Raw genomic sequence first — 24275 nt, 5'->3', positions numbered from 1 at the left:
TTCAGCTCAGTAGTTGTAATAATAAAAAAAAAAAAAAAAAAAAAAAAACAAAGAAAGATGGGCGCAAATTAATTTTTTTTAATTTACAATTAAAAACTGGGGCAAACTTTTTGAATCTACGGTATATGTATAGCTTATACACTGAAATCTGACAGCTTATAAATATGTGGAAACAGTTTTGGAGATTTCTGTAAAATAATTAAATTTATTTAGGATTTAATAAAAAACAGAAAAACCCAAAACAAACCTTATTTTGCATTTTTACTTTATTGGAATGTACTGGTGGTAAATTATTAAAGATAAGGGATGAGGATTATTGCACATATTAATCATTCCCTGTTAGGTCATGAGCTGCGGACCCCCACTATAAATTTGTACACAGCAAATTTCATACGGAGACAGCAGGCCATATTTAACTAAAAAGGTTACTACTGTACGATTAGATTACAGTTTATAGTTCTGTAACAAGGGGGGTACATAGGTCAGCATAGGAGATGTGAACCCTAACCGGTAGGTTTTGTAATTCAAAACTATGTTCAGAGATCCCTATTTTGTTAGATATGAACATTTTATGGATCATGAAAAACACTGGTATGCAAGAGGACCTTTCCAATTTTAGAAAGAGTACCAAAAATCCACTGCACTATCAGTCTGGACACAAATGTTGGCTGGATGGACCTCCGTGTAGATAACTGGACTGTAGAGAGTCCTGTATGGATGTGTTAAGGTCCCCCATAGCATACATACTAGAAAGCTGTTGGTCGAACAAATTGTTTGGCCTACAGCTATCTCTCTCAGCTCCCCCCCATGTACATCAACGCTTGGCCAGGCACTCCCGAGTTCTCCATCAAAGAGACAATGCCAGACTCTTATGGTAGAGACTTATCTACATGGAGAACAAAAGCATCAGCTAAATGAAGTTCATCAGACCAGATCCTTCCCTCCCATTACATCGGTCAGGTCGCCCCCATACAGATTAGACAGTCAGCCAATGATGTAGATATCGGCAGGTTTGGCCGACTTTACGCTAATGTATATGGGAACTTTGATTTGTAAGCAAGCAGGTGACTTGATTCATCAAGGACCCCAAATAATTAAACAACCTCTTACAAGACTATGTCCACTTTTGTAATCAAATTTATTTTTATTGCCCCTTCACATCTAAAATATATGCAAGATAGTTTTGAAAAATCAAAAAAAAAGCCTAGAAGGTGGAGGAGAAAAAAAAAAAAAGTCTGGTCTTTGTAGGTTAGAAATATATTATATATTTTTTCTTTTATAACAATTGTGAATTTCAACTAAATCTAAAAAGTGTCCTTGACTGTTGGGAAACTCAGACATTGCATTTATTGTGAAGTGTTCGTAACCCATTCTGATTTAGTAGAGTAGCACGCAGATATTTGTTTAACATTTTTTTGACACAGTGGAGTAAAAAAAAAAAAAAAAAAAAAAAACATTTAGCAGAGCATAGTAACGAAAAAAAAATTGCATGAGGAATAAAATTATTTTAGGGGCCGCCCTACAGGAAGATGATCAGAGGCAATAGCACCAAGCAGACCCATTATTATTATGACACACAAAGGGTTTCCTATTCATATGTATTACATGAATTCCGTACATGTAAAATACTATTAGATATTTTCAGGAATAGTAAAGTAGGTGGCTTAACAAGATCACAATGTTACACGGTCGTTTGGCTACAATAGGCGAGGTGCGTCTGCCCACTAGCTTATACCCAGGCAGGTGTGCAAGTCACTAGATTATGTGGATATATTGTAACACTTCCCACTAAACAATATGACAAGGATACTTATAAAGGCCACTAGCGATAATTATTCAAGTGCTACAAGTGCGGTAAAACTTTTACACTTTTGTAGACAACATGCATACTTTGGACAATCCCATAACCCCCACCCCTGTACCATATAAAGCAGACTCCGCTCAGAACTTGCTTATTCAGGTTTTAGGTCATTTAAGCACAATCTGCTACTTTGTTTTCTGAAATCCCATATTTATAACCAAGATCTAGGACACTGGGCTTGGACCAAACATGGAGGGAATATTATAACAGCCAGTGAATGTGTCCAAATGGCGGCTTTGCTCCTGTTATCACAGTTGTAATAAAGCTGTTGGGTAACAGATTCTAATGGATCCCAGTGATTTTGTTTTTTTATTAGGCTTGTACACTGGGTTCGATCCTTGAGATATCATAATGGATCACAATGATGGGAGATTTAAATGGCGATCTTGAAAAAATGCCAACACAAGGAAAAAAGATTTGCCAATGTCCACCCTGTTGCCTCCACAACCCAGTGCTGGCGACACAGTGATTGTAAAATCTTTGACCGAGATGACTTTGCAAACAGCAGCATAGATCTCAAGTCATACTTTTCTGAAAGAAAGTAGGCAGATTTGTTTGATGTACCCCAACAAAAAACAACAAAATCAAAAAACATAACGGTGCATTGTAACAAGTGGGACAAAAAAAAGTGTTTGTTTTTTAAACTAACAGGTGTCATCAAATGGGGGATCGGACAGATTTATGAACGGTCAGCAGCTTTGACACAGTAAGTATTATCACACATCTTAACAAGACCAAAATGTATATGCAAGAATGTAAGGGCCACTTTTAATAGAGACATAAATAACACCTTTACTATAGAAACGACAACGATACTGATCCGGAAGGGCGATCCCGCACAGCCATCAGCCCAAGCATGGATCTGACAACCTGGTGAGGGGCCCATCCCTGCACAGCCATCAGCACAAGCATGGATCCGACATCCTAATGATGGTCCCATCACTGCACAGCCACCAGCACAAGCATGGATCTGACATCCTAATGATGGTCCCATCACTGCACAGCCACCAGCACAAGCATGGATCCGACATCCTAATGATGGTCCCATCCCTGCACAGCCACCAGCACAAGCATGGATCCGACATCCTGGTGAGGGGCCCATCCCTGCACAGCCACCAGCACAAGCATGGATCTGACATCCTGGTGAGGGGCTCATCCCTGCACAGCCACCAGCACAAGCATGGATCCGACATCCTGGTGAGGGGCCCATCCCTGCACAGCCACCAGCACAAGCATGGATCTGACATCCTGGTGAGGGGCCCATCCCTGCACAGCCACCAGCACAAGCATGGATCTGACATCCTGGTGAGGGGCTCATCCCTGCACAGCCACCAGCACAAGCATGGATCTGACATCCTGGTGAGGGGCTCATCCCTGCACAGCCACCAGCACAAGCATGGATCCGACATCCTGGTGAGTGGCCCATCCTGCACAGCCACCAGCACAAGCATGGATCTGACATCCTGGTGAGGGGCCCATCCCTGCACAGCCACCAGCACAAGCATGGATCTGACATCCTGGTGAGGGGCCCATCCCTGCACAGCCACCAGCACAAGCATGGATCTGACATCCTGGTGAGGGGCCCATCCCTGCACAGCCACTAGCACAAGCATGGATCTGACATCCTGGTGAGGGGCTCATCCCTGCACAGCCACCAGCACAAGCATGGATCTGACATCCTGGTGAGGGGCTCATCCCTGCACAGCCACCAGCACAAGCATGGATCTGACATCCTGGTGAGTGGCCCATCCTGCACAGCCACCAGCACAAGCATGGATCTGACATCCTGGTGAGAGGCTCATCCCTGCACAGCCACCAGCACAAGCATGGATCGGACATCCTGGTGAGGGGCCCATCCCTGCACAGCCACCAGCCCAGCATGGATCAGATATCCTGGTGAGGGGCCCATCCTTGCACAGCCACCAGCACAAGCATGGATCAGACATCCTGGTAATGGGCCCAACCCTGAACAGCCATCAGCCCAAGCATGGATCTGACATACTAATGATGGACCCATCCTGCATAGCCACCAGCCTAAGCATGGGTCCGACGTCCTGATGATGGACCAATACTGTACAGCCACCGGCCCAAGCAAGGATCGGACACCCTGATGGGCAGATCCTGTACGGCCATCAGCCAAGCATGGATCTGTTGAAAACGCAATCCCGTTAAAAAGAAATGTGATATGTATATATTTTTTTTTTTTAAAAATGTGCGTGGTGTAAAATTTCCAAAAATATTTGCTTTAACAATTCATTTTCAAAGACCTAATTTAAAGACCAGCCACAACAACAAAACTGAAAAACGCATGAAAAACAAACAAAAAAAAAAAAAATGATATATAAATTTACACCCTTCTGGTTTAGCAAAGTCTTTGGAAACATTCAGGGTGACGTGGACATGTACTCCTCGCACAGGTCCTCACGATAAAAGCAGTGCAAATCAGAAATTCTTCCGCGAAGTCTAGACCATGCGCTCCCATCTTAACAGTTCAAACTAGAGTCTTGCAACTTAGACCAAATCTTAATCATTTCTTGGGGTTTTCTAGGATGGACCAAAATTAAATTGGAATATGAACATATGTTCTTTTTTTGTTTCTCCTCTATATCAAAAGTCTTGAACCCTTTGTGTTTCTCCGGGGAAAGTCCAAGCTTCTCAAGGCACATTCCAGTATACACGTCATCAATAGGATAAAGGAGAACTCTAGTTGTTGCATTGTAGAGTCTTAAAGCAATATTGCCGGAATAAAGGAATCCTCCGCCCCCAGCGTAGGGTGGGTAGGACCCTTCATACAGGCTCTCAGGAATGTAGTACTTTAGCTTTTTGTCCCTATGAGGTCCAGCATCTTTGATCACATCCCCAACAAATAAATCTTTGGCTTTTTCTACGGACAACGTCTTCAAGTAATCCAGGATCTGATGTGTATTCACAAAAACGTCATCGTCTCCTTTGAAGATGAACTGAACATCTGTACAGGAATGGCTTACCCACTTCAGAAAAAGCACTTCTTTAAGAGTTAAATTAAAGAAAGTATCCTTGTAATTCCAAAGAAGGATGTCATTATACTTCTCGCTTTCATATTTTATTAAGCCAGAGAGATCAGGATGATTATCCTCCTGAGGAGTATCTCCAAGGAGAAACACCCTGACAACAGTCATGTTGTTAATTTTAATTTCCTTGCCCCAAGACTCCCGTATGGCTTGTCGTCTATCAAACTGGGGTGTAAGGGATTTGATGGCCAGCAGCAAGAAAGGCTTATCTTTACACTTATCTGGTTGATCTAACACCAGAGAATAGTTCTTACATCTTAAATAATAAAGGAAGTCTTTAAATCTGTCTGGCAAGTTCTGAAAGTCTTTGATTTCAGACTGAATATTTGTATCCACATTGCATGAATTCAGAAGACTTGCATTGGAAGCCACCATCTCTTCCACGGTAACGTTATTGAGCAAGTTTAGAATTGGATTGTACAATCTGTCCAGTTTTTGTTGCTCTCTATTCCAATAAGCTCCGCTTGCTGCGCGTTTCCTCCAGAATTTGCCAGCGGGTATTAGAACCTGTCCTTTTGCATTTTTGTCTTGGCTGTCGCTTTTTGAAACTTCGACAATGACATAAATGAAGAAATTTATCATCATTAGGATCCCCACCAGCTTTAATCTTCTCCTTCCAACACTCATTTCTCATACCTGAAAGAGAAACCGAGAAATCAGGTAATGTGCATTACGAAGTATAAGACTATTCTAACTTTTCCATTATTATACTTGGATAGACCACTAGAAATATGATGTTTGCTTCTTACATCTTACTTGTGGGTCAAATTAATTGTCCATTTGTTAAAATAACTAAAAAATTTTTTTTTTTCTTTCACAAACGACTCATTTAGTCATCCTTTAAACCTATCATTTATAAAAATGATTGCAAAGTGTTGCTGCTTGGTGGTGGTCCAGGGCGGGTCTCACCGATGGCTCAAAACACTAATCTGAAGCTCTTGATTAGTTGTGTGCAGATCAATGTAAGGGCTCAATAGTAAATCTATGGGTCCAGATATTGCTCCATGCAGCATGTACTGGACGCACCCATATTGAGCCGTATACCGCTCTGTCTGCTTTGCGCTTCAGAGCGGTGATTCGAACAATCGGTGGGGGCTTCAGCACCCAGATTCCCAATAATCAAAAACACTTTGCTGTCCATGTAACACATAAGTTTTAAAAAATGACATTTAAAAATATTAAAAAGGCTTAACACTCGCCTCACCTATCTCCCATTTTGACCCTAGTCCCCAGCTGTTGTCTGCCTCTTTCAGCAGTGGTGAGCTCCTGACAAGTACTTCTGATTGCTGCAGCCGATCACTGTCAACCAAGCCAGTGACTGGATGCAGCATTTGTGTGTGGGGATGCCATTTCTGCAGAAGATTGGGGATCAAGAAGCATCAAAAGTAGGGAGATCGTTGAGTTCTCCTTTATATTATTTGAAACCCCCACAAATTGTGGGTGGTCTGATCTTGACCTGAATTTCTAAATTAAAGCTGAGGGGTGCTACTAAAGCAGTATACCTCTAAAAAAGGGAAAATAAAGGGTTTGTGTCACTAAGGCAACATATTTCTATGGACTAAAGCCTATAGCTAAATGGCTGAGATTCAGATTACAGCCTACTCCCTTGTCAATTGGGTCATAAGCAGTGACACTAAAGTGAATGTAGCCGCACCTGGGCCCTAGGGTCTATGGGGCTGGGGGACTGACAATATGAGCGGACCAACACCATTAAAATCCTGTGATAGTTTGGGTCTCTGTTGGAAGTTTTGCATTGGGGCTCACAAGTTACAACACTAAGTTTCCATGGAAACATTGGACAATTTAAGTACCCAAATGCAACACCAACCTCCTAGGTGGCCTTAAAAGTGCTATACAAGTGCGGATGTGAGGCAATCAATGTATTTGGTGAATTAACTCCACACGGTCTCCATGACAACACTGCACCTGTCAGGCAATGTCGTCACCACACTCTTAGTGGCAAATCTTAAGGCTTTGGGCCTGTAATGTCAATTGTCATACCGCAGCATAGGAAAGTATAATATAATGCAATTTTTTTTTTCCCAGCTCATACCAAAAGACTTAATCAGCTCACAATACTGCGAGAACTAGGCCAAGAAGTATCAAACATGCAAGGAATTTATTACATCAGTACACTGGCTGTTTGGTACTAATCCACCGGACTGCAAAAAGAGGAGGAAAAAAAAAAAAAAAGAAAGAAAGTTCATCATGGTGTTCAGTCAACCTGAAAGTCACCTTCAGCCACAACAGCTCATGTTAATGACCTGTCGCACAAGACAACCAATCAGATTACAGCTTTCAATTTCAAACCAGCCATAAAAAAAAATAAAAACTACAATCTAGTTGCTATGGGCAACAATTACAATAACCGTGGGCCCATTTATTATAGCGCTCGCCTGAATCCCGCAATCCGTATTAAAAAGGACAAAGAAGGCGGCGTTGGGTCATCAGACCCAGTGTCGGGTTGGGACATGAAGGCGTAATCTGGCCATGTTACGTCTATGTAAATAGGAGTACATTATGAGCTGCACGATAATTTTAATTTGCAGTATCATTGGTCTTTATTAATCAATGGTCGATGACCGCTTAAAGGGGTTGTGCCAGCAAAATAAAAGCTTCCCCAAAACATTAAATTTATATACTAAAAAAAACATAACCACAGCGTTACACCAGACCACTGCAGCCTGTGATTAACTGCAGTGGTCAGGTGACATGCTGGTCAAAGCAGGGCTGTGGAGTCAGTCGGTATAAAATGGACTGACTCCAACTCCTAAAATATATAATAAATTGGGTACAGTAGTTCAATGCAGTTTGTGGGGAATACTTTTTCATAAGAATCTGGGAAAGTTATGAAATGTCCTATAAATGTCTGTCCTATTCCTGATCTAAGGGTCTAGACTTTTAGCTGAGATGAATCTGTGCTACAGTTAATTTATCACTTAAACATGAGCCATGTATGGGGGAGTCAGTCGGTGTCATGGGAATTGAGGAGTCGGAGGTTTGGCTTACCGACTCCGCAGCCCTGGTTCAAAGTCACCTGACCACCGTAGCCAATTACTAGCTGGGGAGTGGTGAGGCTACTGCTGTAATGGCGATGTCTCAACTGCCTGTACTATTGCAGACCACAGATTTTTGACAAATCCATTCCCATAGACAAGCCATCATTGTGCCCGGAGAACCCCTTTAAAAGGGTGTTTGCCTCTCTGCTGCATGTTAAAAAGGGACTGTCCAAACAGAATGGCTGGTCAAACCAAGTCCGGCCGCTCAGTGCATCATGGTGGGCCAATCATTTATATAGTTTCCCACCTGCTTGTTTTCCCTCAATCTCCACCCCCTCTTGATTGCTTCATAGAGCCAAGGGTGGGTGGAGATGGATGGAAACCAAGCAGGTGGGAAGGTGTAAAGAAAAGATTGGCTGCCATGACGCACCAAGCTGACCCAATTGACAAGGGAACAGTCATTCTGTGCTGACAGAGTCCCTTTAACTACTTTGGCTTTTTCCATCTGTATATACAGAGTGCTGAAAAGGTGCTGTGTATATAATACAGTACAACTTCAGTGTAGGAGCCACTGGCTCCTGATCAGATTGTAGCAGGTCGGGTCAGTTTCCTCTATACCCCACTCCATCAAGCAAGGGAAACCATAGGTGCAAAAAAATTATGATAAAATTTCACTCAAAATCATATCATAAACCATTAGCTCCCTGGTCACTAAGGGGTCAATCCAAGTAGTCGCCGCATCCACTTACATGTACCTATGCATCCGACAGTGTCAACGATCCATTAAATCATGCAATGCAAAATAAAGGAAAATCAGGCTTAAAATTACATATACATACATGTACGTACGTATGGGCGTGTGTGCTTGTGTGCTTTTTTGAAAATATCACAGTTGTCCGTTGGACTCCTTTCAAAGCAGGTGGTATGCAAATACTCAGAAGCAGCCCCCATGATGATCACAGTTAGGCCTGCAGTCATCACTTATATGTATATACCTTCAATTTATTGCTAGTGAATGTGTGGCGCCCCTGAGGGTTCAGTCGCCACAGAGGTACTGCATCTCACCCAGAGGTGTGGTATCCCACTCTCAGGTAAAGATGGAGTACTGCCCGGGACCCAACCACTTGCATACATTACACTCCACTTCAGAGGGAAGGGCGAGATTGCTCCTAAGGGAGAGCACAGCCCCTGGTCCCTGGCTGGAGGGCGGAACCATGTAGTGGGTGTGGTTGGAGGAAGAAGATCAGGGGAGCACTTGAGAAGGAGGATATAAAAGAAGGAACCATCTTGAAAGGACAGATCAGTCTGAGAGGAGAAGTAGTGGGAGCAGCACCTCTGCAGGAGCGGGCCTGAGTGAGAGGCCCAGGAGGTGAGACTGAAGAGACGAGAGGAACAGGGAGGAAGGCTCCAGAAAGAACGAGGGGATCCTAGGGGTACGGGAAGTGCTGGAGGCCACCCGTTCGCCCGAATCTACCAGGGCGTGGAAGGATCTGGCTGCAAAGGGGACCAGCCCCTAACTAGTCGGAATTACAATATTCAGCTAGAAACCGGAGGCTACTACATTTTCAGGGTGTAGTTGCCTCAGCTGCAATTAATCGCCAAAAAGGTAGCCGCACAGGATCCAGGGGACTGCAGGTTGCCCGACAAGATCCGAAGTCACCGGCTTGGGACACTGGTTGCGAGATGCAGGGCAGGAGGGTGAGAGCCAGTGCAGCAAGAAGACCGAGGAAGGCACACAGACTGGGGTCCCGTTATGTACTCTTGAGATACCTGGAGGTTTGCTGAACCCCTCCCTTGGTGAGCACAGGACGACGTGGGCAGTTACCCTGGCGCGGGTAACTTGGAGTCTGAAAACCGTGAGTAAAGCTTGAAGACTGCACCCCACTGTGTCTGAATAATTGCTGAGCCATCACTCACCCTGCACTACACCGCACCATCTACCTCATTAATCACCACTACACTGCCCTGGAGCTAAGCTCTACCTGTGGAGAGCTGAACCAACTCTGCTGCGCCACCATCAGCTCCAGAGGATCTTCACCGCAGCGGCGGCCCCATATAGCCACATACCACAGGTGGCATCACGAACATTTATATAAAAACTATAATCCCCTTTTATTGACCGCCCTGGGTCATGGACCGGGTTACCGCCACTGTGACATCCCCTGCACCGACCGACCCGGCCTCGAGTACCCCATGTTCCAGGGGGCGCATCAAATGTATACTTGGGTTAAGGATTTTTAATCCTACATAACAGCAACCATTTACAGAAAAAAAAAGGTTAGTATTTCCCCATAACTGTGAACTGACCACAAATTAGTCATTGTGTTAATATATTCTAGGTGTATGTATGTAATATATATATATATGAGACAGACCAATACAAAAGATGTGCAAATATAATATATACAGGTACATCTCACTAATTTAGAATATCAAAAAGTTAATTTCAGTTCTTCAATACAAAAAGTGAAACCGATCCAAAACACTGACACCAGTACGTAATGTAATATATATTATTAATAACACAGTAAACACTAGGATGTAAGCGAACATTGACTATATGAAAGTTTAAACTGCATTACAGCTAGAGAATGTACTTGTAAAGTGAAGGTACTTAGCGCATCAATTGGCCAATTCATGAGAGCCCACCAGCTGCAACAAGGCATACCTTCTTTGATGCGATCCTAAACCTAATATTTATCAAACATGCCTCTCAAGGGATGAATGGCTCCAAATTTAAAGGGCAGAAAGGATCAGCACCAATTAAAAACAGCCTTAGGTCATAGCACGCCTCGTATACATACACATCAAACTAGTGGCAAACTTGAAAACAAAACAGATGTGTGGCCACAACCTAAGAATTTTTCTAGTATGAAAGAAAGGCTTTATTAAAAGATATTCCCATCTCTAAGATCCCTTCTTAATATGTGCTAGGTGTAATAATAATATTAGCAAATAACTCCAATTAGAAATGAAGTATAGTTCTTCTGATTAGCCATGTCGCTTACCCCCATGTGCAGGGCATTGCAGTAGCTTAGCTAGCCACGGTTGCAACCACTCAGTGACAATTAGTTGTTAGCGGTCATAATAGAGTGACAATCCATCTTGACCCGTATAAATGGTACAACAAAACATGACAATGCTTTCGTCTTTCAAGTTAAACATGTTTTTAAAAAACAAAAAACAAATCTACCCTAAACAGTCACACAATGGGCGTGGCACAGAGAGAGTGCGCCAAAAAGTTGTAATTACAAGCTACGTGACAGAACAGGCTTGGCTAAAAGAAAAAGATTTTATAACGCTCTGAAAATAAAGATCTGCAATCGAAATGCGGAAGAAAACAGCACCTAAAATAAGGAGCCGAGCCATCATGTTGCCTGACAGAACGATGTCTTTTTTTTGCCTCTGTAGGAAAGGTGAAGAGATCAGATTTGGTTTGTTGCATAGGCCAAGACCTTTTCACAAATGTTGGCTCCAAATGTGTTATGAACAAATTCCTACAGGTAGATGACAACTAAGACGCACAATTTTTTTTTTCTTAAACTTATTCGATTTTATTTCCAACATCTTAGTTTTTAGGTAGTATTCTACATGGATTGAAAACATACATACATACATACTATGCTATTCACGTGCCGTCAGGACTTCTGTGCTTCTCTTAATTCTCTTATATTGAGAGAAGCCAGATGAGACTACTCAGAACAAGCCCACAAGTATGCCAATCACATATATGCAGTTACATGGCTGCCGACTAACACGTGAAATACCAGAGAATGATGAGTGCCCACACCGAGTGACTGCAGACTAGTCTCAAGCCTGAACAACCCAAAGTCTTCACAAAGTATGCAATAGGCAAGACGATCATAATAGTAGAACCTAATAGGTTGAGATAAAGTAACCCTCCACCCTGGGACTGGGAAGTTCTCATGCCCTCAATTTGCCTCCAGTTGTCTTCTCTGCTCATATCAATATTCTGTTCCTCCTGCTTCCAAAATGGCCAAAACAACGACATAGGGAGTCCAGTAAGGAGTCTAAACCAAGCCGCCCCCCTACCTCTGCTATCCCACTGCACAGAGGAGTGGTATAGACATAATTAGAGGGATGAGCAGACCCATGGAAGTTCAGGTTTGTCTGAACTTTAGTCCAAAGTTTGTTTCAGGTACCAGAACCCCATAGAATTCAATAGGAACCCGAACTTTGAAGCCAGGGGGAAAAAACAAAAACAAAACCTCCCTCTCCAACCGTAAAACGGACTTCCAGGTATCCGGTACAAACCCCGAACTTTACAGTTTGGTTTCGTTCATCTCTACACATAATATCAATCTGAGAAGAAGAAACAGCATGAAAGCCAAAGGGACAGCGACTCTACATGAGAAATATTTAGTCACTTTCCAGTCCCAGGGTAAAAATTCCCTTTAATAAAGGATGAAATAGCATTAATAACCCGAGTTTGGAACACCTCTAAACTTTACTTACTTAAAAACTATCCTTTTTCAGAAGACTCATGGTTCTGATTACAGTCAATACCTGACTACATCAATATAAAGTTGTAGACTGAACGGTTTCAGCAGAGGAGCATTATATGATAAATTCAGTGTGAAAAAGTAGTGTGCAATCAAGGAGTATTACATGGGACTGCAGGAAATGTTATTTATTTTACTCACTTATATAGCACCATTAATTCCACAGCGCTTTACAGACCTTATCGGCACTGTCCCCATCAGGGCTCACAATCTAATTTCCCTATCAATAGGTCTTTGGAGATCATGGTATCCTATGTGAAATCAGAGGGACATTAGGTGGTATACTGAACCTTAATAAAAAAAAATACTAAGGCTACATTACCATAGTGAGTTTTTGATGTTCTGCACCATAAAAAAAATAAAAAAAAACCTCAACAAAAACTGACTGTGGGAAAATAGCCCAAGGCCAGTGAGCTGCACCACATTTATAAAAAGGTGTGCCGAACAGACTTAACGGTGAGAGGAATGTTCGTTCTTGGTCGCTACCTGTGAAAATATTGCCTATGGGCAAATGCAATTTTGTCCAGTGATGATTTTATGCAGAACTTAAAAATCATCTTTTGTCGGCAGCACATTCCCTTGTATAAGCTGCTGATAATAATGCAATCTATCCAGGGGTGGAGAACAATCCTAGTAACAATCGCTTCTCTCTATACGGTGTTCACATTGATTGCTGCTTGTTTCATGACCCTCTATATCACTGACAGTCTGTGTATATAAAAATGAGCCATATTTCATGTTCTGGGAAGAGGCCCATATGTTTGAAAATCTACAACAAAGAAGTGTGGCTAAACCAGTCACATGGATTGAGCACAATATAGTTACTACCCGGCATTACTGGTATTCATGTGCAGCCAAAAGTTGGCGTAAGAGAATTGTAGGAGGGTTTGTAATTAAAGAATTAGGCTACAAGTGGTGTCGAAATTTACACAAACCAGATGGCTCAGCCTCTCATTATAAACTGAGCCGCATATTATAAAAAGTGTCATACGACAAAGTCATATCTATCTATACACAAGCCTTCCCATCGCTTCACTCCTCCCATGCTATGTATGACACAAATACTGTCCAAAAAAACAGAACGCAGAAATACGAAACTGATAAGCAGCAAAACAGGTTCATCCATGCTGCGATACCGCCACCCATTGTAACCCATTACCCAGCTACACCATTTGTGGGGGGGGGGGGGGGGTCCAAAATTGACAAGGTATTTGCTTTCCTTTGTGCATGCCATTAGCAGAGCACATCCAAAAGTTTCTTATGTTGGCAAATTTACACTAACATGACCTGGCAAGAGGCAAACTCCTCTCTAATCCACTATACCAGGGATGTCAAACTCAAAACACAGAGGGCCAAAATGAAAAACTTGGCCAAAGTTGAAGGCCAACCAGTATGCAGAATAATGGGGCCCCACGCAGAATAATGGGGCCCCACGCAGAATAATGGGGCCCCACATAGGGGTGGTGGTTCTGGTGATAGTGGGCCAAATAAAACCACCTTGCGGGTTAGATTTGGCCCATGGGCCAGACTGTCATGTATGCACTAGACGCTCACCAGTTCACGTGTTTTTTATCTCCGCACAAGGAACATTATAAGCCCGTTCCTAAGACTTCGTTAATAATTCTCCCATGAGATTTTAATGTATCCTAAGCAAAAGTAGAATATTCGGTAGCCCTTTTCTGAAACCCCAACAAACTGAACAGTAAATATATGGCAATCAGAACTTATTTGGATCCAAGGGTAATAACGTCAATAAAAGGAGCTAGTAGTATGAACACAGCCTAAGGCTGCGTGCCCACGATGCGTTTTTCAAGCGTTTTTGCTGCGGAATTAGTGCAGCGTAAAACGCTTGGTAATCCGTCCCCCATGGTCCCCAATGACAATCCGCAATTTCAATGCCCATGCTGCGAATTTTTCCGCAGCGTTTTTGATGTGCGGAAAAATCCGCAGCATGTTCATTATTTGTGCGTTTACGCATGCGGAATTGCCTTCTCAGTGCATTAAAAAACGCAAGGCAAATCCACATGTGCAAAACACTTCAAAAACGCGTGTCAAATTCCGTACGCGTTTTTCCAGGCAAGGACATGCAGTAATGAAGCGGAAGTTTTCTGCTTCATTTCTGCATCGTGGGCACATGGACGTGTGACTGAGACCTAAGGCTAAGTTTAAACAAGTCCATGAAAAAAAAACAAAATGGTACCGTGTGTCAGTGTTTTGCTATCAGTATTTTTCATGGATCAATAAATTGCAAAGCATCTATCCATATACTTTTACTGGCTCTTCATCTGTGATAAAGGAAAAAGAACACGTATGTGCAACAAGGACATCTGAATGAGGACTTGAGGCTTATTTCACACGTCACCATTTTGCATCAGTGTTTATATGCCAAAACTAGGAGTGGAACTTACAGAGAAACTACGCTTGCAAGATTGACATCTGTTCTTTGTTTTCGGAGACACTCCTGGTTTTGGCACACAAATACTGATGAAACATTGATGTGTGAATAAAGTGCTCTTTTGGTTTGCTCAAATTCACAGTTACCCCCTAACAAAGTGTACAGTAAGAACAGATATAAACTAATGTTTGGAGAGATTCAAAATAATAAAAAAATATATATATATTATGTTAGCATCAAAGATGCAATCCACCCCCCCCCTCCCAAAAAAATGGTAAATTATCATCAATTGTTGGAAATCTTTTGGCCACCAATCATTCACAATAGTTGTATTGTCCAAACACCACCCCATTTAAAGGGAATCTGTCAGCGGGTTCTTGCTATGTAATCTGAGGACAGCATAAGGGTTGACAGACAGATTTCAGGGATGTGTTACTGTGTGCCGTTTCCATATAATGAATGTTTTTATCACCAGTAGATTATCGCTGCCTGGACTACAGCTCACAGGAGCCCTACATAAAAAAAACTCGACCATCATAACTGCTGAACCCAGTAAACTAAGGCTAAGTTCCCCTGATGAGCTTTTTGAGGTTGCAGAATTTCTGCACCTATTTATATTAGGTTACTTGCGATTTTTCATTGTGTTGTGTGCGGGTTTTTTTTCCTCCGTTTGGTGGGTCTTTCTTTAAATAAATCTGCCTGGTTTTTGAAAACTTCCTGGTATTTTGATTTCACTGAACTGTATTGATATACTTAGGTGTGGATGAAATGCATTTCTGCAGCAGAAAAGCACAAAAATACACGTGTTTTTTACCTGTAGGATTTTCTGCATCTAATGCAAGTCTGAGGAAAATTTGCACAGAAAAGAAATAGACATGTTACGGATCAGAAACACGCATTGCAGGTCAGTTTACGCAGCACAAATAAGAAGCACAGCGGGCAGGAGATCTCGATAATTCCCATCCACTTTGCTGGAACTGTAAGACGCTGCGATTTTGATGAAGGGAAAACACCCAGAGTCAAAAGTGATAAAAGATCATTGTGGAAACGTAGCCTGGATGATACATTGCTGGAATCAGGGTCTCTTTTCCTACATTATGCATCTCTCTCAGAGGAGGTCGCAAAAACCTGGTGACGGATTCCCTTTAAAAAAAAAAAAAGGTCCTTGGTTTTTCTCTATACAAATGTCGAATCTAAAAGGATAATTCAAAGGGCCACATTAATGGCCATGATCATTCAGCTGACTGCCACAGCCATCTCTCCCATACACATGAAATTTCGGCTCGGCTTAAAGTACAAAGGGAAACTCTGATAAAGCCGCTAACAGACAGCTTCATCAGCGGCACGTCTTCTGCAGAACATAAAGGGTCAGATGTTAAAAATCAAACCCAAATGTCCCCTGAGACGTTGGGGGAGGGGTGGAGAGTCAAGGGGTCCCAATACATAGACTGTTGGATTAAAATAGTCTGAATCTGAAGGATCGTCCAATGTGTACGAGGGTCTTTAATTCTAGGCAACATAACTAAGAAAACAGGAAAAAAATATTATACAAGAAAAAAGGTATAAAAATATATATACACACCGTAGATTAGATGAAAAGGATCCTAAATGGGGATATTTGATAAGACTGAGTGTCAACTTGGCAATATGCACTCCAACTCAGGCACCAATCAGAATGGACAAATCCCCAACAATATAGTGTTAAAACTACCTACATACCATTTCCAAAATGAGCACAACCTGATGGAAATCAACAACAAAAAAAATGCAGTTCTTTGAGTTGTGCCACAACCATATGGAGCAGTCTTGTGATGTACAGCTGGGGTCAGTCACAGGGATCAGTAACCTCTAGGACAAACAATTTGCAGGTGGTTCCCAGTCCACACAGTGCTCTTATCAGCGGCATACTGCTGTCTGTTTCCAAGAGTACAAGCTATATCAACTCAATACACACACACATACAATGCAGCGGGGCCCATCCTCACTAAGGCTCAGTGCCCACGATGCAGAAATGAAGCAGAAATTTTCCTGAGCATTTCTGCATCTCCTTGGCAGAAAAACGCATGTGGTTTTTACATACGCTTTTGATACGTATTTGCATGCGTACTTACCATGCGTTTTTCCAATGCATTGTATAGGCAAATATGCATGCAGAAACACACAAGAATTGGTCATGTCCGTATTTTTTCTGCAAGTAAAATCTGCGCAGAAAAAATCCTGACCATGTGCACAGAACTTGCAGATTGTCATAGGAAGTCATGGGATAAGGTATGCAATGCGTTTCTGGAGCGTTTACGCGCTGCAAATACGCACCAAAAACGCATCGTGGGCACACAGCCTAAGGGTATGTACCCACAATGCAGAATATTTCTGCAGCATTTCTGCATGTTCTTGGCAGTAAAAACGCTTGCGGATTTTACACGCGCTTTTGCATGCGGATTTGACTTGCATTTTTCGAATGTATTGGGACCTCAAATCCGCATGCAGAAACGCACAAATAATGGACATGCTGCGGATTTTCCCGCAAGGAAACTCCACAGCAAAAACGCTTGAAAAACACACAGTGGGCACACAGCCTAACAGTCTGCCTAAACCAAGAAGAAAGGGGAAAAATAAAAAAAAAAGTATATTAAAGAATAGTATACAATTTTTACAATTAAGTATGTAAGTATGTTTTACGCACACAAGTCCATAATAAATAATTGCAAAGTGCTGCGGAATATGTTGGCGCTATATAAATAAAATTAAGTGGGGACATATACAGACAATAAATTCAATACAATGTAAGACAGTTTGAACAGTTACATTAGGAGTGAGGTCCATGCTCACAAGCTTACAATCTACAAGGGAATAGGGGGGACACTAAGTGAAAAGTGCTTGTTATTTCAGGTCTAACAATTTTAATAAATAGGGATTTTCATATAAAGCTGCATGATCCGGTCATCAGCCTGTATGCTTAAGTGCAATTATAAGGTGCAGTTATCTTGTGCATGGAGTGCAAGGAGACAGATTAATAGGAGAGAGCAGATTCTGAATAATATTTAGAAGGAGGGTACAGGAGAGAGGAGTTAGGTTAGTGAGTTGAGGTTGTAGGCTTGTTTTAAGAGAATGGTTTTTAAAGCACACTTAAAAAAAAAAAAATTAAAAACAAAAAAGTGTGGGCTAGGTATCAGTCGGATCGTCTGGGGTAGTGCATGCCAGAGAACTGGCGCAGCACGAGAGAAGTCTTGGAGACGGAGGTGCGAGGTTCAGATAATGGGGGATGTTAGTGCTAGGTCATTTGTTAAATGGAGGGCACGTGTAGGACAAAAGACAGATGAGTTTATATTGGACCCTGTAGTGAATGGGTAACCAGTGTAATGACTGACACAAGATGGAGGCATCGGTGAAGTGGCTGGACAGAAATATGACCCTGGCTGCCGCATTCAGGACGGATTGGAGAGGAGAATGTTTGGTAAGAGGGAGACTGAACAGAAGAAAGTTACAATAGCCCAGACGAGGATGAATAAGAGCGACAGTAAGTTTTAGCAGTTTCAAAGGTGAGAAAAGGTTGCATTCTGGAGAAGAAGTTTTTAAGATGCAGGTGACAAGAGTGAGCTACAGATCGGATATAGGGAATAAAAAGGAAAGTTTTATATCAAATATAACCCCAAGGCAGCAGGCATATACTGCTTGGGAGTTATGGTTGAACCCTCCAAGTTAATTTCAATGTCAGGTAGAGGAGTTAGGTTAGTAGAGGGGAGAAAAACTGAATCTCTCCAAAACTGAACTTAAGATAGAGGGAGGACATGATGTTAGAGACAGCAGACAAACAATCCTCAGTATTTTGTATTAGTGTGGGGGTGGTGTCAGGGGAAGAAGAAGGGTATAATTGGGTGTCATCAGCATAGAGATGGTAATGGAATCAAAATCTACTGATTGGATAAATAGGGGCAGTGTATAGAGAGAAGAGGAGGGGGCCTAGCACTGAGCCCTGCGGAACCGATAGCAAGGGGACAAGGAGAGGAAGAGGAGCCGGCAAAAGATACAGTGAAGGAGCGGTTAGAGAAAAAGGAAAGAACGGTGTCCTTGAGCCTGATACTACGCTCCGCTCTGAGTAGGAGCTGGTAATCAACACTTTCAAATGCAGAGAGATCCAGGAGAATCAGCAGGGAGCAGTGACCATTGGATTTAGCTGTTAGATCATTAGAGACTTTAGTGAGGGCAGTTTCAGTAGAGCGGAAACCAGATTGTACAGGGTCAACTTGAGATTTATCTGAGAGATAGCAGATTAGACCAAGTGTTCCAGGAGTTTAGAGATGAAGGGAAGATCAGAGACCGGTCTGTAGTTAGCAGTTCTGGTCGAGGGATTTTTTTTTTTTTTTTTTTTTTTAAGTAAAGGGGTTATGATGGTGTGTTTAAATGAAGGAAAGATACCTGAAAAAAGAGAGTTTTAGGCTGTGTGCCCACGATGCGTTTTTCAAGAGTTTTTGCTGCGGAATTTTCCGCAGCGTAAACGCTTGGGAAACGCATGGTAAGCCTCCTGCCATGGTCCCCTATGCAATTCCGCACTTTCAATGCCCATGCTGCGGATTTTTCCGCAGCGTTTATGCTGCGCTCAAAAATCCGCAGCATGTCCATTAATTTTGCGGAAGCGCTGCGTTTAGGCCGCCATTGACTTGCATTAGAACGCACCAATTCCGCAAGACTGCATCTGTACTTGCGTAATTGGCGCGTTCTAATGTGCGGATGGTACCCGAGTGTGGAGAAGATGAGACTCTCCTCCACACCCAGGTACCATAGAAACTGTAAAAAAAAGCAGAAAATAAAAAATAAAGATTATATTCACCTTTCGACGGCCCCCGGTCTCCTTCCCTGAGCTTGCCAGCAGACTGAAGGACCTGCGCTGACATCACAGTCATGTGACGGCAGGTCTTTCAGTGTCCCGCGATCAGCTGGCAGCCAGGAAGGAGCGCAGCAACACACGCCGGGCTATCAGCCGGGCCATCAGAAGGTATTTTTTTTTTTTATTTGTAACCATTCTAAGGTCACACTATATAAATCCATGCTATTTGCATGGATTTATATAGTGTGACCTAGTTGACAAGCACTTTCCAAGTGATGCTAAAATAGTTTTGAAAGCGCTTGACAACCCGCATGTATTACGCAGGAAAAACGCATGTACAATCCGCATGCGTTTTTTCTGCCAGGGAGATGCAGAAATTCTGCAGAAATTTTCTGCTTCATTTCTGCATCGTGGGCACATAACTAAAATATTTTAGTTAGGCGAGTGGTGACAACTGGTGAGAGTGGCTGCAGGAGATGTGAGGGAATAGGGTCACTGGTGCAGGTTGTAGGCTGAGAAGAGGAGCTGGGTAACTTCTTCTGTAACAGGCTCAAAGATAGCAAGTGAGCTTGAAGTGTGGCAGGGAACGGGATTCAGGCACTGAGGAGCTTGTGTTCAAAGGGAAAAAAGAAAGAAAAAAAAAAGCAATTTCTGCCCAAAGGAAGACATGTATAATATATGGTACTATTCATCACTCCATGAGAGATGGTGCCTGAGCAGGTGTTTAGTCCGTAAAGTGTATATAGAAGAAATCGGCACTCAGGAATATGCAATGAAATAGAGCGCCTCTGCATGCTAGACTATGTTCGATTTACCTTTGCGCTACTCTTCCTAAACTTCTCCATTCACAGCAATCCCTTAAATTCTGATGAAGGTCCAGAACTTAAGACCGAAACGTTTATATATGTTGTAATTCGATTGCTAAATTAAACTTTCACCATTTCATTGCATACCCTTGGAGTGCAGAGTTCTGCTCTACAAAATCAGACACTGTCATGTGATTGTAGCCTCTGCAGGAAATTCTCTGCATAGGGAAACAAAATGGAGTGCAGCTAGTTAGACTGATTGTCCTGTTCATTGCACAGCTACAACTCCACATTAGAAAGCACCTGATGACTCAGCATTGACAGAAAAAAAATGTGTACTGCAGGAGCCAAGGAACAGCATGAAACCACCCAAAAATACAAGATCACACATCGTTCCTGGTTTGGTATAGTTTACCACTTTTGCAATAACGTTTTTGTATGGTTAATTTGCTACCCAAAACCAAAATTAGGCCACCTTTACTTTGGCAATAAAAGCTTCAACTCTGTTGTAGCCCTTTCCTCAGTTCGAAAGGTAATTAAGAAATGGCAGTTAACAGGAACAGTGGAGGTCAATATAAGGTTTGGAAGACCAACCAAAATTCAGTGAGCTGCTTGTAGGTTTGCTAGTGAAGCAAATCAGAACCTCCGCTTGACTGCAAAAGACCTTTAGAAAGATTTAGACTGGAGTTGTGGTACATTGTTCTACTGTTTAGACACCTGAACAAATAGGACCTTCATGGAAGAGTCAGAAAAAAACCTCTCTTGCATCCTCACCATAAAACTCAGTGTCAGAAGTATGCAAAAAAAAAAAAAATTCTAAACAAGCCTGATGCATTTTGGAAACAAGTCCTGCGGAACGAAGAGGTTAAAATAGAACTCTTTGGCCACAATAATCAAAGGTATGTGTGGAGAAAAAAAGGGCACAGAATTTCAGGAAAAGAACATCTCGCTAATAATTAAGCATGGGAGTGGATCAATCATGCTTTGGGGTTGTGTTGAAGCCAATGGAACAGGGAACAGTTCACGGGTAAAGGGAAGAATGGATTCAATGAAAATTTCAACAAATTCTTGATACAAATAACACCATCTGTAAAAAAGCTGAAGATGAAAAGAGGATGTCTTCTACAAATGGATAATGATCCTGAACACACATCAAAATCCACAATAGACTACCTCAAAAGGCACAAGCTGAAGGTTTTACAATGACCCTCATAGTCCCCTGATCTCTACATCATTGAAAATGTGTGGCTAGACCTCTAAATAGTAGTGAATGCAAGAAGACCCAGGAATCTCACAGAACTGGAAGACTTTTCCAAGGAAGAATGGATGAAAATCCTTCAAACAAGAATGGAAAGACTCATGTCTGGCCACAAAAAGCATTTCAAGCAGTGATACTAGATACTAACCATGCAGGGTGCCCAAACTTTTGCAATTTATAAAATGTTAAAAGATAACAATTTTTGGGGGGATAAAATACAAAGGAAATGTGTCATCTTCAACTTTAGGCCTTTTACAGACCATTTCATCTTCAACTTGCTTAACTGTTCATAACAGTAATTATGACCAGGGGTGCCCAAACATTTACATGCCACTTATGGACAGCCAATAAAGTGAACTGATTGAAGAAGAATCAAGACTTGTTGAAAGTCCAATAGGCAAAGCAGGAGTATCAGACATGCAATAAAAACAAGAGTGGACAGCTGAAAAAAGAAAAAAAAATGACTAGAAAATAAGACATGACTTAACGCTTGCTAATAGAACTTAGAAGAAATAAACAAAAGGGCTGCACAAGAACAGGCCATTAGAAGATGCCATAAAAGACAGGATTGAAAAGTCTTCTGATATGTCAAGTGCACACTGCACAGAGTAATAAACAAATTACTTTGAAAGTGGCACAATATTGTGTCAAAAATTGTTCATTGGAACATTTGCAAAAATTACCAGTTGCCCACTAAGGCTGTGTGCCCACGATGCGCTTTTGGTGCATATTTGCAGCGTGTAAATGCTTCAGAAACGCATTGCATACCTTATCCCATGACTTCTTATGACATTCTGCAAGTTCTGTGCACATGGTCCGTATTTTTTCTGCGCAGATTTTACTTGCAGAAAAAATACGGACATGACCAATTCTTGATTGTTTCTGCATGCGCATTTGCCTATACAATGCATTGGAAAAACGCATGGCAAATACGCGTAAAAAACGCATGTAAAAAACGCATGGCAAATACGCATCAAAAACGCATGCGTTTTTCTGCCAAGGAGATGCAGAAATGCTCAGGAAAATTTCTGCTTCATTTCTGCATCGTGGGCACTAAGGCTAAGAGGAGGCAATAAGCGCACAGTGGAAAGTGTATAAAATTGTGGGACTTTCGCATACAAAGAAAAGACACTCAACGTAACCATCATCAAGAAAAAGTTTGGATTGTCGAGATCACAATACCAGTTGATAGAGGGGTGAGAGGACAAAAAAAAAATGAAAAAGGGTTGACAAATATCAAGATCTGAAAATCAAAATGGATAGATTATGGCTCAAACCAGCAGCTGTGGTCATCTACACACTGCGTGCCATCCCCAAAATCTTTGGGAAGCACTTAGAACTGACTGTTGGCAGAATCACCATCATTAAACTACAGAAAATAGATGTGCACATCCTATGCCAATACACTACAAGAGTAGGTTCATGTGAAGAACCAGATACCATATTTTGCAAATTATAAGACGCACCCCAAAATTTGGGGAGGAAAATAATATCAGTTTATAAAAAAAAAAAAATTTATATTTATATATATATATATATATATATATATATATATATATATATATATATATATATATATATATATATATATATATATATATATATATATATATATATATATATATATATATATATATATATATATATATATTATAATCAGCTTACCTGGGGGGTGGCAACGTTGGTAGAGTGGGGTCCCAGGTGGCAGGATCCCTGCGGAGGCAGGACGGGGTGTTCGGAAGCACGAGTCAGGAGATGGCTGCGGCTGGTAGGATGAGATGTTCGGTGGTGAGGGAGCACCTTCCATACTTTCTAATGCGGTGGACTCTGGGAAAATGGCCACCGGAGGCAGTGCATGCTCAGACAGATCTTGGCACCGAGATCTGAGCTCTCGATCTCAATCTGAGCATGTGCCGCCTCAAATGGCCATTTTCCTGGAGTCTACCGCATTAGAAAGTATGGAAGGTGCGGGGCTCCGGCTTTCACAAAATGTCGGCACCACCGAACACCTCATCCTAACAGCATGGGGTCCGCAGCCATCTCCTGCCTCCACCAGAAGTTTATGGCAGCAGCAACCCTGGGACCCCCCTTCCACCGCAGCCAGTAAGCTCCACCGCTCAATTCGGATTATAAGACACACCCACACTTTCCTCCAAAATTTGTGGGGGGAAAAAAAGTGTGTCTTATACCATATTTTTCAAATTCTGTCATTAAAGGGAATCTGTCACCATATTTGACCTATCTAAAACTATGAATATGGGCATAAAGGTTATAGAAAGTCCTCCCTGTATGCTTCATATCAGATGCCTTGTTGTCGAGAAATCATCTTTTATCACTTTATATAAATGACCTCTTCCAGGCTCTGGGGAGGACGCAGTCAGGAAGATAAGTCTGCCTCCAGAGATTATTTTACATGAAGGTGGAGTTACCAGTGTGATGTGTAATGGTCACTCTCTGACCTCCTGCATCTTAGTGAACCTGTTGGGGTGTAAGTGTAAATCACCTACTTGTACAGAACTATGTAAGAACCATGTTCACAAACCTATTGTACTGTAGTT

The 24275-nt window shown here is 42.0% G+C and overlaps 1 protein-coding gene across 4 annotated transcripts in view; it reads right to left on the bottom strand.

Annotated features, from left to right (window-relative positions):
• Positions 1–24275, bottom strand: part of B3GNT2 (UDP-GlcNAc:betaGal beta-1,3-N-acetylglucosaminyltransferase 2) — a 263579-nt gene that overhangs the window by 227619 nt on the left and 11685 nt on the right. For 2 of the 4 annotated variants that reach the window (XM_073672131.1, XM_073672130.1), the window contains one exon: positions 23–5547. The exons of the other annotated variants lie outside the window; for them this stretch is intronic. In XM_073672131.1, the coding sequence (XP_073528232.1) occupies positions 4345–5538 (1194 nt within the window). In that variant the 5' untranslated portion in view covers positions 5539–5547 and the 3' untranslated portion in view covers positions 23–4344. Of the gene's footprint in view, positions 1–22; positions 5548–24275 lie in introns of those variants that run through there. 4 annotated transcript variants of the gene reach the window in all.

This window comes from Phyllobates terribilis, unplaced genomic scaffold (assembly GCF_046119375.1).
Source record: "Phyllobates terribilis strain yellow unplaced genomic scaffold, ASM4611937v1 Scaffold_3__8_contigs__length_932513732, whole genome shotgun sequence".
Taxonomy (NCBI): Eukaryota; Metazoa; Chordata; class Amphibia; order Anura; family Dendrobatidae; genus Phyllobates; species Phyllobates terribilis.
The sequence above is the reverse complement of the archived record's forward strand: the minus strand, read 5'-3'. Positions and strand labels throughout refer to the sequence as shown.